We start from the raw sequence: 15,218 nt of genomic DNA, 5'->3' as shown, positions 1-15,218 counted from the left end.
GAGGGGGACTGATGAGCAAAGAGACACGTGATGCCCAGAGCAGCGAGGGGGATGTGGTGATGCTGCCGCGTGACCTTGAGCTTGCCCTCTGAACTTGGTGTGCTCATCTATAAAATGCGGGTGAAAACAGTGTCTTCCTTTTAGGGTTCTGTGAGGATTTAAAGAAGTGATGCAGGTAGATGATAATTGAGCTCAGTAATGTTAATGAGACAGACAGACAGACGGAGAATTGAGCCAGGAGTGCTCTGTCCAGCTCAGGCCAGACAGAAGCTAGAAGGACCGATCTAGAACCCAGGGTGGTCAAGAGGGGGATGTGGTTGGGGCCTGTAAACCCGGAGTCAGGGAGGCTGCTCCCAGGAATCGCGGAGACTCCAGCAAGGGTAGTCGACAGAGGCGTGTTGACACAGGTGGGGCTAGAGAAAGGCAGACGCCGGCTCTCATGGAGTGCCTTCGTCATGTCAGCACGGTGCCGAGGGTGTTACATGCGTTCAGCCTTCCCAGCAACCCCATAGACAGGAACCATCCTTCCTATTTGACAGATGAAGAAATTGAGGCTCAGAGAGGTTAAATGTCTTGACCAAAGTCACACAGCAAAGAAGTTATGGAGCCGGGATGGAACCCCAGGCTGCCTACCCCAGCCCCCTGCCCTTCCTACGGCCCACACACTGCTCCCCTCAGGTGGCGCTGTCTCCCCAGGGCAGGTGGGTGGTGGGGCACCCACCAGACCAGGCTGAGAGTAGAGACTGACTTGCCCTGGCTGACAGGCAGAAGAGGACTGTATTGGTTGGTTCAGAATTCATTCAACAAACATTTATTGCTCACCTTAGTGTGTGTGGGGGCTTTGTGCTCAGTACCTAAGATACGACTGAGGGGAAGGTGGACCTGGACATATGTAAAGTAGAGACCTTAGGATAAAGGCTACAATGGGGAGGGGGATATGGAGAGGGGGCCTTCCTAGAGGAAGGGATGCTCAAGCTAAATCCTTCAAAATAAGCAGGTGTTTGTGGGGCAAAGTTTGGGAGTCGGGGGAGTGGTGTTCTAGGCAGTAGGGACAGCAGGAGGAAAGGCTTGGCGGTTTCCATGAAAAATGGGGGAGAGGTTATGTGGATGGCCAGCCAGCCTGTGTGCCTGTGATGTGGTCACGGAGCTGCACTCTAGGTTTGGAGCTTCTGGATTGGGGGAGGTGCGGGGCCAGGCAGCTGGAGGGGAAGCCACAGGCAGCTCCTGCTGGGCTGGAGCTTCGGACCCCGCGGCGGCTCCCCACCATCCCCTGACCCCCAGGGCTGGCCCCGTCCTGGCCTCCCAGCCCGGGTGTAGGAAGCAGAAACACACCCATTTGGAGGCCCAGCACAGTTTTGGGGAGTGGGAACTATTGTCCCCATCTTCCTGATGGAGAAACTGACACTCAGGACTTGCCCAAGCTCACAGAGCCGGTGAGCCCAAGTCAGGATGGAGATCAGGATCTGGGCTCCAAAGCCAGAGCCTTCGGGGCTGTCAGGGCCTTTCTCCCAGGCTCCAGAGCCCCTCAGGGGCGGAGGGGAAGGGAGGCAGGAAGGCTCGGAACCTTTCGACCTGAGCAGCTCTGATCTCTGGTCAGTACTTGCAGCTTCTGTGCTGCATTCGTGGAGAGGCCTGCTTCTGGCCTCAAAAAGCCCTCCCCAGCCCACTGACCACGCCCTCCGTGCCCGCTGCTTTACCCTGGCAGCTCACTGCACCTTCACACTGAGAAGCAGGCGGTGTCGTTGAGCCCATTATACAGATAAGTAAGCTGAGGCTCAGAGAGAGAGGACGTCACTTGCCCAGTCACCAGCCAGCAAGTGGTGGAACCAGGCGTTGAACCCAAGTCCATCTGACTCCAGGGCCAGCCGCCTGTGGCCGGGCTTGCCTCTCAATGCTTCCATGATGGGAGGGATGGAGGGAAGGAGTGGGGGCTCACAGAGAGGAGGGGACCCCGCTGGTGCCCCCAACCCCTCCCACACATGCCGTTAGTAGCTCTCACCCTGCGTGGTAGACAAAGGCAGCCCCGTAATTGGGAACGAGTATTTCATGCATCCCCCCCGATGTTTTATTGGATGGAAAGATGCTTGGAGACCAAACGGATGGCACATTCCGTTTATAAAGTGTGCGCTGTGTGTTTTATTTCCCGAGTTTTTGCAATCTAGATAACAGATGATGCCCCGAGTGGCTGGCGCTGCCTCTGTAATGGCGGCACCGAGCCTTTGGAGAAGTATTAATAATAGATTGTGTTGATGAGTTTGGAGAAAGTAGCAATCGACCCCCTGCTGCCAAGGCATTAGCACGGCTGTTCTGAATGCAGCCTGCACGGTTGCAAATGCGGGTCACCCGCCCTGCTGCCCCCGCCCCCATCCTAAGAGGGCCTTTTCACTGGGAGCCACCCCAGGTGCGCTGCCGCTGGCCTGGGACAAAGACGCGGCCAGTGCCTATCCGCTCATGGGCCACAGAGGCCAGGCTGCAGAGCTGGTGGGGCCCCGAGGTCAGGAGGTGGAGTGTGGGGATGGACAGAGGGGCAGTGAAGCGGGGAGCAGGGCAGGAGCGTCCTCTGTGTCAGAGCAGCAGGTTCTGCAAACCTGGGCTCCTTCCTCAGCCTCTTGACAGGACTGGACGGCCAGCCAGATTCCTAGCGGTCTCTGCCTCAGGCTGCCATGGACAGTTGCATAGGTTGCATGCTGAACAAGGGTATCCAGCCAAAGGGCCAAATCAGAGCTGAAATCGAGCTCATGGTCCCCTTGCAAAGTCATGTCCTGTGTGGGCGAGTGGGGTCCTGTCTGCCTGGAGCAGACGGCCTGGCCTGAGCATCACCCCGCCCCAAGCCTTCACTCACCTGCTTCCCGACCACTCAGTGAAGCCTCCTGGAGGATCAGGTGGAGCCAGGTCCTGCCTTGTGGAGTTGGGAGCTGACAGGGCACATGCTGTCACTCCAGTGTGATCCTCACTCACCCAGTATCACGCTCAGCATCGTTGAGTCCTGAAAACAACCCTTTGAGGGAGATCCTGTTGACATCCCCACTTTACAGTACAGGGAACTGAGGCCAGAGAGAAACTCAGATGAGCACAGAGGAGGCTACTTCTCCCAGACCGGGCATCAAAGACGGCTTCCCAGAGGAGGTGGCATTGGAGTTGGGCATTGCAGGATGAGTAGGAGCCTGCTGGGTAGGATAGAGGTGGGTGCCAGGGGTTGCTTGGATGCCCCGAATTTGAGTGCCCTGGCCAGTGCCAGGGCAGTGGGCAGAGCTGGGATTGGCCCTGTCCACCGCGCCCCACCAGCTCGCTGTGGGCGGGGCTGATGGCAGCTCCGGGAAGGGAGGCAGGCCGAGCGCCTTGCGTTTATGGCCGTTTCTGTTCCAGAACCGATTAGTAGAGAATTGCAGCTGTAATCTGTGCCTGTGATGGCGGGCCATAAAGAGGGATGGGATGTGCGCAGCACTCCCAAGGTGGCGCCCGCAGACGTGGCCCGGGGACGCGGGGAATGAAAAATGGTTTTAATTCCCTCCCAGCAGCAATAATTTGATTCTTCATAAATTTTTCCATCAAAGTGTTGTTGAGGCTGAGTTCCCACAGAGCAGGGCACGTGACGGGGCTGGGGGCCGGGAGGAGCGGTCAGCCGGTGTGGGCAGAGGAGGGGTCATGCTGCTCAGACCCTTCTGCACACGCGGGCCGGGGCGCGGAGACCCCCGCCCGGCTTTGTCGGGTGGTGGAAGATGGATCCACTCAGTGGTGGAGGGACTGGAGCAGGCCCAGGCTCAGAGTCCGCTCCATGGTTTACCGCCCATGTGACCCCCAGCAAGTGCCTCTGCCTGTCAGCACCTCGATTTCCTCATCTCTAAAATGGGATTAGTACTCGTTCTGGGTCATAGGGTTGTCGCAAGTGTTAAACACATTTCCGCTCACGAAGTGCTTAGAACAGCGGCTGGCGCACCGCACGTGCTCAGTGAACGCGTCTGTTCATGGTGGAGACGCCTAAGCTGAAACAAGGGCTCAGGAGATGTGGGCCAAGCCAAGGGGCAGAGAAGAAACACGTCGAAAGGCCAGTGGGATGGTGCTCTGCAGACACTGCGGGCTGGGGAGCAGAGGGGTGAGGGAAGAGGCAGGATCCTGAAGGGCCCTGAGTGCCAGACTCAGGAGCTTGGATGTTCTCCCAAGGGCACTAGGGAGCCATGGGTGAGTCTGGAGCAGGGAAGCAGCATGATCAGAATGTGTGTTTCAGAAGGATCCCCCTGGGTCTCATCCTGGAGGGTGGGTTGATGGGTTGGAGGGGCCAGGATCCCAGGGAGGGGACTAGGGCAGCTGCTGGGGCAGGAGAGGAGGGGCCAAGGCTGGGTGGTGGGTTGGATGGGGCTGGGAATCTCTCGGATGTAGGGGTGAGAGAGGGGCCGGGAGGGGGGGAGCAGGTCTGAGAGTGAGGGTGGACTGTCCCTGTGGACTGCCTGTCCTTGCTCTCTGGGCAGGGGCCCACCTGGCTCTTGAGACAGGTTGAAGCTGACCCTGCACTCTGCCCTCTAGTGGCCACTGTGTCTCTGAGCAGGAAAGGCCTTGAGCTGACACACCCAGGAGAGGGCATCTCTGGGCAGGGGCCGCCAGGGCCATGAGCTAGGAGAGTAGGGCTGCGGGGCCCTGCCCTTGTCTGGTGCTGTGTCCAGGGAGGGCCTCTCCCACTTGGGCTGCGGGGCCAGGGAGGCGGGAGGGAGAGGCCCTGGGTGGGCAGTGGCCTCGGGGAGGGACCCCTGAGCCCAGCCAATGTGCCCACTCTGTGTACCCGCAGGCTCTTCGCGGCCAAGTGCAGTGGCTGCATGGAGAAGATCGCCCCCACCGAGTTTGTGATGCGGGCGCTGGAATGCGTGTACCACCTGGGCTGCTTCTGCTGCTGTGTCTGCGAGCGGCAGCTCCGCAAGGGCGACGAGTTTGTGCTCAAGGAGGGCCAGCTGCTGTGCAAGGGTGACTACGAGAAGGAGAAGGACCTGCTCAGCTCCGTGAGCCCTGACGAGTCCGACTCCGGTGAGCCGGGGCTGGAGCTGGGGGCGGGCGGGGGAGGGGAGCCTGGCGGGCTGCTGAGGAGGGTGCCCTGCCAGAGAAGCCCGCTCCTGACCCCAGACCTGAGCTGCACACAGCCAGCGCACCCGCATCCGTATCATATGTGCACTGGTGTTCACAGACACACGTGCTCACATGTAGATGCACATGGACGCTAGTGTGTGCACACCCCCGCTGGCACACGGACACTACCACCCAGGCACAAAGACCCGTGCACATGTGTACGTGCATGTGATCACAAATGCACGCCCACAAGCACATAAAATGCCTGTGCAGATACCCACGTCCAGGAGTGTTTATACACGGACACACGGACACGTGTAGGCATGTGCTTACATGCCTGAGCATGCAAAAGCCCACACCCAACCACACACACATGTGCACACACACTTAAACACACATGCGTATGCACACCTGACCCAGGACACACCTGCACCTACACATATGGCTGCACACATGTTTATTCACGTGCTCATGTGTACTGTGGTTTGCACATGTGTGCACGCACACCTTGCTCTCTGGCCCACCACCCCTCACCTGTTTTCCTCGCGAGGCGCCCACTGTGGCCCAGCACCACGGGGGCTCTCCTGGCACCGGGTCTGCAGGCTGCTGATGTCTGAGGGGCAGGGGTCTGATGTGTCCTCTCGCCATCGGCTGCCCCCCAGAGTGTTCAGCAGTGGGGAGCAGCAGCCCTGAGCTGTTCCCTGTTTCCCACTTGGCTGTGGGGCCTGGGCTCCTCTATCGGGGAGGGAAAGACCCCATTTCCCAGGGTGAAGGCACCTCTCTACTCCACTCTGGCCCCCAGGACTTCATCAGTGTGGAGCCCTCCTGGAGGGAAGGGCAGGGCCAGCCAGGAATGAGTCTTAAGGAGGGAGAAGCCAAGGAGGTGGCTGGCGCCTTGTCATTCCTGGGGTGGTGGGGAAGGGCTGGAGCAGGGAACGTGGAGAGGCGATGCCCTGGTCTGCTGGGGCCTTTGGGGTAACCGAGAGCCCATGGTCACAAGACTTTGTCACTGCCAGGGCCCTTGGTGGAGGTAGTGAGCTCCCCATCCATCTGTCCCTCTGTCCGTCCCTGGTCAGGGCACCACCATAGCTACCTGGACTCCTGTGAGAGAGCAGACACTGACCGGGTACCACTGGCCTGTTCATACTAGGCCTAGGGAGGGGGTTCCAGAGGGAGAGGATGGCCCCACCCCCAGGGGCTCATGCTCTGAGGAAGACAGGGAATGAGGCCAGTTCAGGCCCAGGGGGCGGGGTGGGCAGCAGGAGGCACATTGAGGGGAGGCTCTGCTGTCTGTCTGGTGCTGGCATCTCTGCGATCCACAACTCTGGGGCATAGAAGAGACCGTGTGTGCATGGTGGGTGTGGGTGTGTCTCCGGGTGAATACGCATGCTTCTGCATGCACGTCTGTGTGCCTGTTCAGGTGTGTGTGTGCCTGTATGTCCCTGCCTGTGAGCGTGTGCCTGTGTGTGTGAGTACGTGTGTGAGCTGCATGTGCTCAACCTTTGTGGGTCCACATGTCAGTCTGCATGTGCGAGTGCTGGTTGGTGAGTGCATCTGTGTATGTGTGTGTGTGTGCGCGCGCGCGCGTGCCATAGTCATGAAGACTCCGGTGTGGGAACGTCTGGAGTGTGTGTTTGCCTGTCGGTTCTTAGTCCCTGGAAGCTTCAAGGACGTGTCTCTCCGGAGTCTCCTCTCTGGGTCTGGGACCTGGCTGGTGCTGGGTTGGTGCCGTGGGAACGGTTTCCTCTGCGGCTGGCCTGCGGGTCTCCATGGGGCCAGAGGCCAGCACGGCATGTGTGGGCCAGAGGCGACGGGATCACATCAGGCAGCAGGCTGCCTAGGGGGTGCAAGGCGGAGACCCTTGTACAAGGCTGATGGGCTGGCTTGTGTCCCCCACAGTAAAGAGCGAGGACGAGGACGGGGACATGAAGCCGGCCAAGGGGCAGGGCAGCCAGAGCAAGGGCAGCGGGGATGACGGGAAGGACCCGCGGAGGCCCAAGCGACCACGGACCATCCTCACCACACAGCAGCGAAGAGCCTTCAAGGCCTCCTTCGAGGTCTCCTCCAAGCCCTGCCGGAAGGTGAGGGGCAGCTGGGGAGGGGCGGGGCTGACACCCCACACCCACTGCCTTTCCAGACACCACCCCTTCCGCTCTTGCCCAGGGCGAGGACATCCTCCACCTCCCCGCCCAACCCGCAGGCCCCCAAACCCCTTGCCCCCTGCTGCTGCCTGCCCCTGGGGCCTGACCTGTCTCCCTCTCTCTGGGCAGGTCCGAGAGACGCTGGCGGCAGAGACGGGCCTCAGCGTGCGCGTGGTCCAGGTCTGGTTTCAGAACCAAAGAGCAAAGGTGAGAGGCCACCTTACACCCCTGCTGGGCAGGGGTGGAGTGGAGGGGGGCAGGCAGAAGCCCGGGGCCTGATGCGGATGGGGCTGGGAATGCATGCGGCAGGAGGCAGGACTGGCATGGACTGTGTCTCCTGCAGATGAAGAAGTTGGCACGGCGGCACCAGCAGCAGCAGGAACAGCAGAGCTCCCAGCGGCTGGGCCAAGGTGAGTTGGGGCTGCGGCCAGGGCAGGGGGCCAGGGCCCAGACTCCGTCCCTTGTAGCCAGACTCCTTCCACCAAGGCGGTCAGAGCTGGGGCAGCTCTGCCTTGGAACCAGCTGAGATCAGTAGAGTGGAGAGGTGATGGGGACCACAGAACGCAGGAGGAGAGATGGCAGGGTGGGCCCCTGGGGGGGTAGCAGAATTTCCCCAATCAAACCGCAGCCGCCTGCTCCCCGTCACTGTGTGCCAGGCACTGTTCTCATTCGACGCTCTCTGTCCCACTGGATTCTCACAGATCCCCACGAGGAAGGGCGTTGTCATGTCCCATTTCACAGATGAGGAGACTGAGGCTCAGGGAGAGAGACCAAAGGACTTGTTGGGATCACTCAGCTAGTCAAGGGCAGAGCCGGGCCTCAGCCCCAGATGTGGAGCTCCTAGACCTGTGCTTTTAACATGACCTTACAGCCCGCTGCCCACAATAGAATGCAGCAGAAGTCTCCAGAGAAGCCTCCAGGGGAAGTCTGCAGGGTGTTGAGGAGGCCAGGGTGGGCTCCTGCTGGGTGTGAGGGGCCAATTTAAGGGGCAGGGGCCAGGCCCCCCAACACTAGGCTTTGCCAAAATTCCACATCTTGGGCCAGGGCTGGTCTCCCAGGCCCCATGGGGACATTGAGCCTTCAAGGCCTTGACGGGGGCGCAGGGAGCTCCCCGGGACTGAGAAGGTGGAGTAGGACCCCAGAGCCGCCTGCACCTGGGTGAGACGGGCTCCGGGACAGAGGCCGGGGCACTGATGGGCGGCCGCTTCTTGCAGGCCTCTGGGGCCCGGCGAGTGTCCCAGGCTGCACTCAGGCAGTCAAGGTGGTGGCCTCAGAGCCCAGTTCTTTCTCTTGCCCCTCTGCTCCCTCTCCTGAGACAGCCCGGCCTCCTGGGGCTGCGGCCACTGCCTCAGCACTTCCAGCCAGCCCCCACGCTGTGCCGCCCTCCGTGTTCCCATCTGCCTCCTACACGCAGCCTCCCCGAGAACGTTCCACGGTCCCCTTGAGCTCATCATGGCTCACACTGTACTCCACACCTCTGCCCCTGCTGCCATGTGTGCACAAAACCCCCTGCTTCCCCCCCCGCCCCGTCTCAGCAACTGGCAGCACTGCCCCACCAGCGCCCGTGCCAGGAGCCGGGTGTCCCCTCTGACCCTTCCTGTCCTGCACGGGCTGCGTCTGCTCAGTCACCACGTCGGGCGGTGGTTTCTCCTCCGCGTCCCTCAGGCCCCTCCTCGTAGGTGTCTGTCCCACATCTACCTTGATGGGGACCCGGCCCCTCCCCCTAACTTTCTCCTCCCAGTGGTCCCTGCCTCTGTCCTCTGCCCTCCCAGCCTTTCTCCACCGTCCCCCCAACCCAGACCCTCCCCTGGCCTCCTGTGGCCTGAATCCTCACTCTGCTCGGCCTCCAGGCCATGCCCGGCCTTCCCTCCTCCTCGTGCTCTGCCCCACAGACGGGGCTCCCTGCTCCCCCCGCAGTTTCCCTCCTCCCTGCCTCTGCTGCCCTTCAGCCTGGCATGCCTGCCCCCTGCTCCAGCCTGTTGAACCCCTGTTGGGGGTGGGAGGGCTCCTTCCTCCGGGAAGCCTTCCCTGCGCCTCTTTGGCCTGGGTGCGGGCCCCACCCTGATGCTCTCAGATGCAGGGCGCTCACTGCACCCACACATTGCATCATTACTGCCTGCTTAGGTGTCTGTCCCCCCAGGGGCCTGAGCTCCTGGAGGAGGGGGTGAAGGGAGGAGGTGGGCGGGGAGGGCTCTGGCTTTTGATAACTGATTCTGGAAGAGGAGCTGGACTGTGTGTCTGGGGAGGGCGCTGGCTGGGGGCGGTCAGATATCTGGCTCTGGCCCTGTGGGCCCAGGGAGGCCGTAGGCAGCTTCAGCCGGGGCTGGGGGTGTCCCTGGGGAAGTCCAGAGAAGGTCAGAGGGATTGGACTGGGGGGTCATGGAGGAGGGCAGTGGCGACTCCTGGGTACATCTGTGGGGGCTTCTGGAGGCTCCAGGACAGGGCAGGCAGGGCCAGTCGGTGACAGCATGCTCTGTCCCCAGAGGTCCTGTCAAGTCGCATGGAGGGCATGATGGCCTCCTACACGCCGCTGGCCCCGCCGCAGCAGCAGATCGTGGCCATGGAGCAGAGCCCGTATGGCAGCAGCGACCCCTTCCAGCAGGGCCTCACGCCGCCCCAAATGCCAGGTGACCACATGAACCCCTATGGTAAGCCTCCCCACCCCCCGCCCACCCCGGCACCGCCCCTCCCCTGCCTGCCCAGGCAGGCCTGGGCCATGACAGCCCCCTCCCACCCCAGGGCCCGGGCAGGGGCCAGCACAGCCCACCTGACCCTCCTGCAGGAGGGGGACCCCCTGAGGTCCCACCCACAGCCCGCAGTCCCTTTGGTCACGCGCTGTCGGCAGGTCATCCTGTTCCTCCCTCCCCTCCGATCACACAGCCTTCAGGGCCAATGGGGCCCCAGGAGCCCTGCGCCCGGTCCTGACGCCCCTCTGCCCCCCAGGGAACGACTCCATCTTCCACGACATCGACAGCGATACCTCCCTAACCAGCCTCAGCGACTGCTTCCTCGGCTCCTCGGACGTGGGCTCCCTGCAGGCCCGTGTGGGGAACCCCATCGACCGGCTCTACTCCATGCAGAGTTCCTACTTCGCCTCCTGAGAGCCAGCCGGGCCGCACGGACGCTTGGGCAAGGGTCCTGGGGTGGGACTGTGGGCGCAGCAGCCAGCCTCGCCATCCTGGCCCCGCCACCTGCACAGACTCGACAGACAGCCATACGGTGCCCTCCCCTGGGCTGGCCGGGCCTGGCTAGAGTGCCTGCTGGGCACAGCCAGACGGGCAGCCGGGCGCAGCCTGGGCAGGGGCTGTGTCCTGCCCACAGAGACCACGTCACCCCCAGGGACCCAGAGCTCACCGACAGCCACTTGCCTCCCAGCCCCACCTCAGCCTCCATCACCTTCTTCTCCCTCCCCATCTCTTTTTTGGGAAGCTTAAATTCTCTCTATTTTTTTAAACGTCCTTTCTGTGTCCAGCCAACCTCCACGGCCCAGGCCTAGGCCGGCAGGGCCCCCAAGTGTGCCCCAGGACCACGGTGTCGTGCACGGTCCCTGTTACTGTGAGAAGCGTGTCCCCGTGCCCTGCGCTGGCGCCCACCTCCCCCACCTCTGTGGGCAGGCCCGCCGGCCTAGAGTCACCCCTCCCCGCCCGAGCCTGGAGCAGAAGTGGGGAAGAGCCTGCCGGGTGTGCCGGGCCCACCGAGTCACGGGGGGGGTGGTTTCGGGGGGTAGACTGAGCTCAGGCCGACTTGAAGGGACCAAGACACACATGCCAACGCACACACTTCAAGGCACACCCATGCACACCCGCACACAGACACGTAGAGATGCTGAAAGAGACAGAGAGGCCTCTGCGGAGCAGCCCTGCCATGTGAGGAAAGGGCAAGAGGCGGGTAGGGGCAGGGACTCCCTCTCCTTAGAGCAATAGGAGAGGAAGGGAGGAGGGGAGGGAGGAAAGGGAAAGGATGGGGTGAGCTTGAAGCACAGGGACCCGGATGTTTCCTAGACCAGATGGGGGCTGCCTGGCAGGCAGGGGAGCCCCAGACCCAACCAGCTCCAAGGGCAGAGACAGAGCCCCCAAAACCAGGTCGAATCAGGCCAAGTGGCAGAACCTCCAGGTGGAAAGGGATCCAAAAGTCGCTCACTTGGTACATCCATCTGATGTTTGGCACTTCTGCCTCTCCTCGCATACCTCCAGTGACAAGGAGCTCACTGCTTCACTACCGTCAGCTGCCCTTTCTTGCTGGTTTTGTCTCTGCCTTTTTCAGCCCTGAGTCCTCCTTTCTCAAAGGCAGGCTTTTCCAGCTCCTCCAGCCCTTCCTCTTAAAACTGTACCCCCAGCTGGGCTCCAGCTTTCCCTCTAAAGGTGTGGAGCAGACATAACGCAGTCTTCCCACTGACATAAGCCAGCCAAAGTGAGTAGGCCCGTCACCTCCCCTGCTTTAGGCGTTCTGCCTCTGTTAATGTGGCCCAAGACCCAGTGAGTGGTTTGGGCCACGTGACCTTGAAAACTCACCATGCGCTCCATAACTAAATCCTTTAACCCTCACAGACAGACAGACACACACACACACACACACATACACACACACGTGTCAGCTAAGCCTCATCTCTCCTCTTTGTGTGTGGGGAGGGAGGATTTATTGGTTAGACCCAGTGAAGGACTTTGACTTTTTTTCTTGTTACATTTCCTCTTATTGGACTCAGTCCAGCCTGTGGAGTTTCTCTGTGACCACTGGTTTGCTCTCCCTCCTGAGCACATCTGCCCAATGAGGGGTCGGCCCTGTGTATCTCACCCACGGAGCACGGACCACTGGGGCCTCTTCCTGCCTGGCGTTGGCCCGTTAACCTGTCCTGCGTGGATGAGGCATTCCAACCGCACGTTCAGGCCCGTGTCGTCCAGCACCCTGCTGGAAGTGAGACACTCTCTCAGCCCCGCCCCTAACCCACGCAACTCTAACCCTGTCAAAAGAGGACGTGAGGTCAGGCTGATGGGCCCTGTTCTCAGTGACCCCTCCATGGCCCCTGGGGGCAACTGTCCTCGGCCAGGTGCTCACAGCCCTGCCTTTAATTCTAGCGCCAAGCCCTGGGCCACCACCCTGAGGTCTGCCTGGTCCAGCCTTGGAGCAAATAGGACGATGGGCGTCTCTCTCTGCCTTTGGGCCCCTCTGCCTGGCCCTCTCTGGGGTCCTCAGAGTTCACCAACCTGCTCTGTGGTCTTGCTCCTTTGTCCACCGGGGAGACCTCAGTCCCTCCAGAGCATCCTGGGCCAGTCTTCCCCCCGCCCTGGGCTTCTGCACCCACACCTCGCCGTGCCCTTCGCCAGGGCAGGGCTGTCGGGGGGGAGGCAGCTCAGCGTCCACCCTCAGCCCCAGCAGCTAGCCTGGTCCTCCTGGACTCGTTCCACACGGAACTCCCACAGGGAGCTCAGCTGATGTCCTTGGTCCTTCTGCAGCCTCGGCCCACCTGGGCTCTGTGCCACCTCCCAGTCCTGGGCCACCACTGGTCCCTTAGGCAGACACGCTGGCTTCTTGAGGGACGCTCTCCTCCTCCCTTGTGGTCACACGGTCACACATGCGGGGGACACCTGGGGCGGGTCCAGAGGTAGACGTCCCAGCCCCCAGGAGGCCTGGCCCTTCTCCCCCCGACTAAGTTGGAAGGAGCCTCAGGAATGGATCATCTAGTCCACCCCGTTATTTTGCAGCTGGAAAACCTGGGCCCGGAGAGGGGAGGAGACCAGCCCTCTCACAACCAGTCAGTGACAGGAGAACAGGGCTGCCAGGCCAGTGCCTCATCCTCCCTGTCTGGGGAATGATCGCCAGGTCAGGGGGATGACTTGTCTTAGTAACTCCTGCTGGGGGGGTCCCTCTTCCTGCTCCGGGGCCTCACAACCTCGAGTCCAGCTTGGCTCTGCCCCCACCAGGAGCTGGTACAGGGACCCCGCACTCATGACCCACGGACTGTAGAGCCAGAGACGCCCCATCAGCCGTGGCTAGGTCCCTCCTGCGCTGTGTGCTGCGGCTCGCTGCCCCCGGGCTCCTGCAGGCTCCCCCAGACACGGATGTCCACCCTGCCCAGCCCTGGGCCGGGCCCAGCGACACAGGTGAATGAGATGTGGGCCCACCCTTGAGGGGCTTTCTTCTAGGAAAGGCATAGACACTCGGACCCAGCCCCAACCAGACGTTGTTGGGGACCCATTTCTCAGAGGAGGAACCTGACTCAGAGAAGGGGGCAGCCGTCCAGGGTCGCCCAGCAGAAGCACGCAGAGCAGAGCAGGCCCGCTGGGGTCTGGGGTGAGCTGAGGTGGGCAGGCTCTTCCCACTTCATGTGGGAGGAAGGGCAGCCTTGACTTGGGGGGGGCAGTGAGTAGCCAGGACCACCCCCACCCCTGCCGTGATGTGGGACCGTCGTCACTGTGGTGGCAGGGTTGGGAAGCCCAAGGGAAGAGGGAGGTAATGGTCTGGTCTCCAGAGGAAGAGGCAGAAAGTGAGAGGTGGGCAGGGGGAATGTTGGAGAGAGGCTGAGTTCTGCTTCCCTGCTGGAGAAGTCGAGGTTCAGAGAGAAGGAGGAAGCTGCCTCAGGTATCACAGCAAGTAGAGGCAGAGGAGGCACCAGAAGGCGGGCTCCTCCCGCCAGCCAGAGCCTCATCTGCCTGCTCCATGGAGCCTCTTCCGGGGGAGGCCACACAGACAGAGCGACACTGTGGTTCCAAGGGTCAGACCGGGGGCCAGCAGAGCCTGTAAGAGAAGGGGTCAGTGCAAGTGGGCTGCACATCTCGGGAGGCTTCCTGGAGGAGGTGGAGGTGGGGGGGTCCACCGTACCCAGACAAGCAGGGCCAGCAGAGTCAAGCCCCCATTACAAGGTTGGGGGCAGACTCTTCTTTAGGGGGCTCAGCTGCCCACTAGCAGGAGGCTGTCTCACCCACCCATGTGGAGCCGGGGCCCCCCTGGCTTCACGCATAGGGAGCCCTGGGGGAGGGAGAACTGGCTGACCCCTGCCTGGCTGCAGCCCAAGCTCTGGGCACCCCCTGGGGTGAGGATCCCCCCTCCCATCTGGAGGAAGCTGCGGCTCTGGGGCGCACTCCGCCCTGTGGGGAAGAGGGTCCACACTCACGCACGCACACAGACACACACTCACACCTGGATGCACACGGAGGCTCACAGACCCACACTCCTGGGCACACGTGGCGGGGTGGGGCCCCGGGGAGCAGGAAGGACCTTCCCACGTTTGGCCCTCGGAAGGTGCCGTTTCCGATGAGCCTCTTTGCTGGTGCCCCCACGCCCACCGGGGGGCCCGCGGGAGCCCAGCCCAGCCGGGTGTGGGGACCGGGCCGCCAGCCATTCTTGTTTTCCTTGTACAGACTCTCACTGCCCACCTACCATCCCCAGACACATTTTATTTAATAACTTGTCATTGTTAAATTATTTATTAGCATTTACCACATCACCATCCCCACCCCGCCCTCCACTCTCACCTTCTGCCTCTTCCTACAAAGCAGAAAATGGAAACAACAACAAAAGATGAGACATCAGTATATTTGTAAATAAACCGACCTGTACACGCCTGTGGTGCCCCTCCTTGGGGGGAGGGCTGTGCTGGGCCTGCGCCGGTCCTGCGTGGGACGCGAGAGAGTTCTCGACGGGCGCCAGGGACAGCAGGTCAAGAAGGAGGGAGGGCTTGGGGTCCCTGGTCTTGCCCAACCCATTCCTTGCCCCATCCCATAATCCTCATCTCCCCATCCTTGTCCTATCCCAACCGTGAGCCATCTCCTTCCTTAAAACAAATGCGTCCATCGCATCCCACTCTATGCCATTCCCTGACACTCATTCATTCGTGCATTCATTCAACCAACCAGTATGAAGGGTGTCTTACGTGCCAGCCACCGGGCTGAGAACCAGGGGTGGGTGGTCTCTGCCTCAAGGAGGTAGACAATGTGATATGAGCTCAGTTGAGGCACAGTGAGGCCTTTTTACAGGGTACCGAGCCTCATCTGGAGGTGCAGAGCATCATGGAAGACTTCCTGGAAGAAG

The 15,218-nt window shown here is 61.5% G+C and overlaps 1 protein-coding gene across 2 annotated transcripts in view; it reads left to right on the top strand.

The window, feature by feature from the left end:
* The window catches only part of LMX1B (LIM homeobox transcription factor 1 beta), an 83,784-nt gene extending 68,812 nt beyond the window's left edge, over window positions 1–14,972 (top strand). The window contains exons 3-8 of one of the 2 annotated variants that reach the window (XM_087419077.1): window positions 4,781–5,013; window positions 6,952–7,133; window positions 7,323–7,400; window positions 7,537–7,603; window positions 9,677–9,820; window positions 10,137–14,972. In XM_087419077.1, coding sequence (XP_087275203.1) covers window positions 4,781–5,013; window positions 6,952–7,133; window positions 7,323–7,400; window positions 7,537–7,603; window positions 9,677–9,820; window positions 10,137–10,294 — 862 coding nt within the window. In that variant the 3' untranslated portion in view covers window positions 10,295–14,972. Of the gene's footprint in view, window positions 1–4,780; window positions 5,014–6,951; window positions 7,134–7,322; window positions 7,401–7,536; window positions 7,604–9,676; window positions 9,842–10,136 lie in introns of both variants that reach the window. The other variant, XM_004423464.3, reaches the window with a different exon arrangement.
* The last annotated feature ends 246 nt before the right edge of the window (window positions 14,973–15,218 follow it).

Source organism: Ceratotherium simum, chromosome 29 (assembly GCF_057802395.1).
Source record: "Ceratotherium simum simum isolate JZ-2026a chromosome 29, ASM5780239v1, whole genome shotgun sequence".
In the NCBI taxonomy this organism is placed as follows: Eukaryota; Metazoa; Chordata; class Mammalia; order Perissodactyla; family Rhinocerotidae; genus Ceratotherium; species Ceratotherium simum.
Note: the sequence above shows the minus strand (reverse complement) of the source record. Positions and strands in the feature narration are given on the sequence as shown.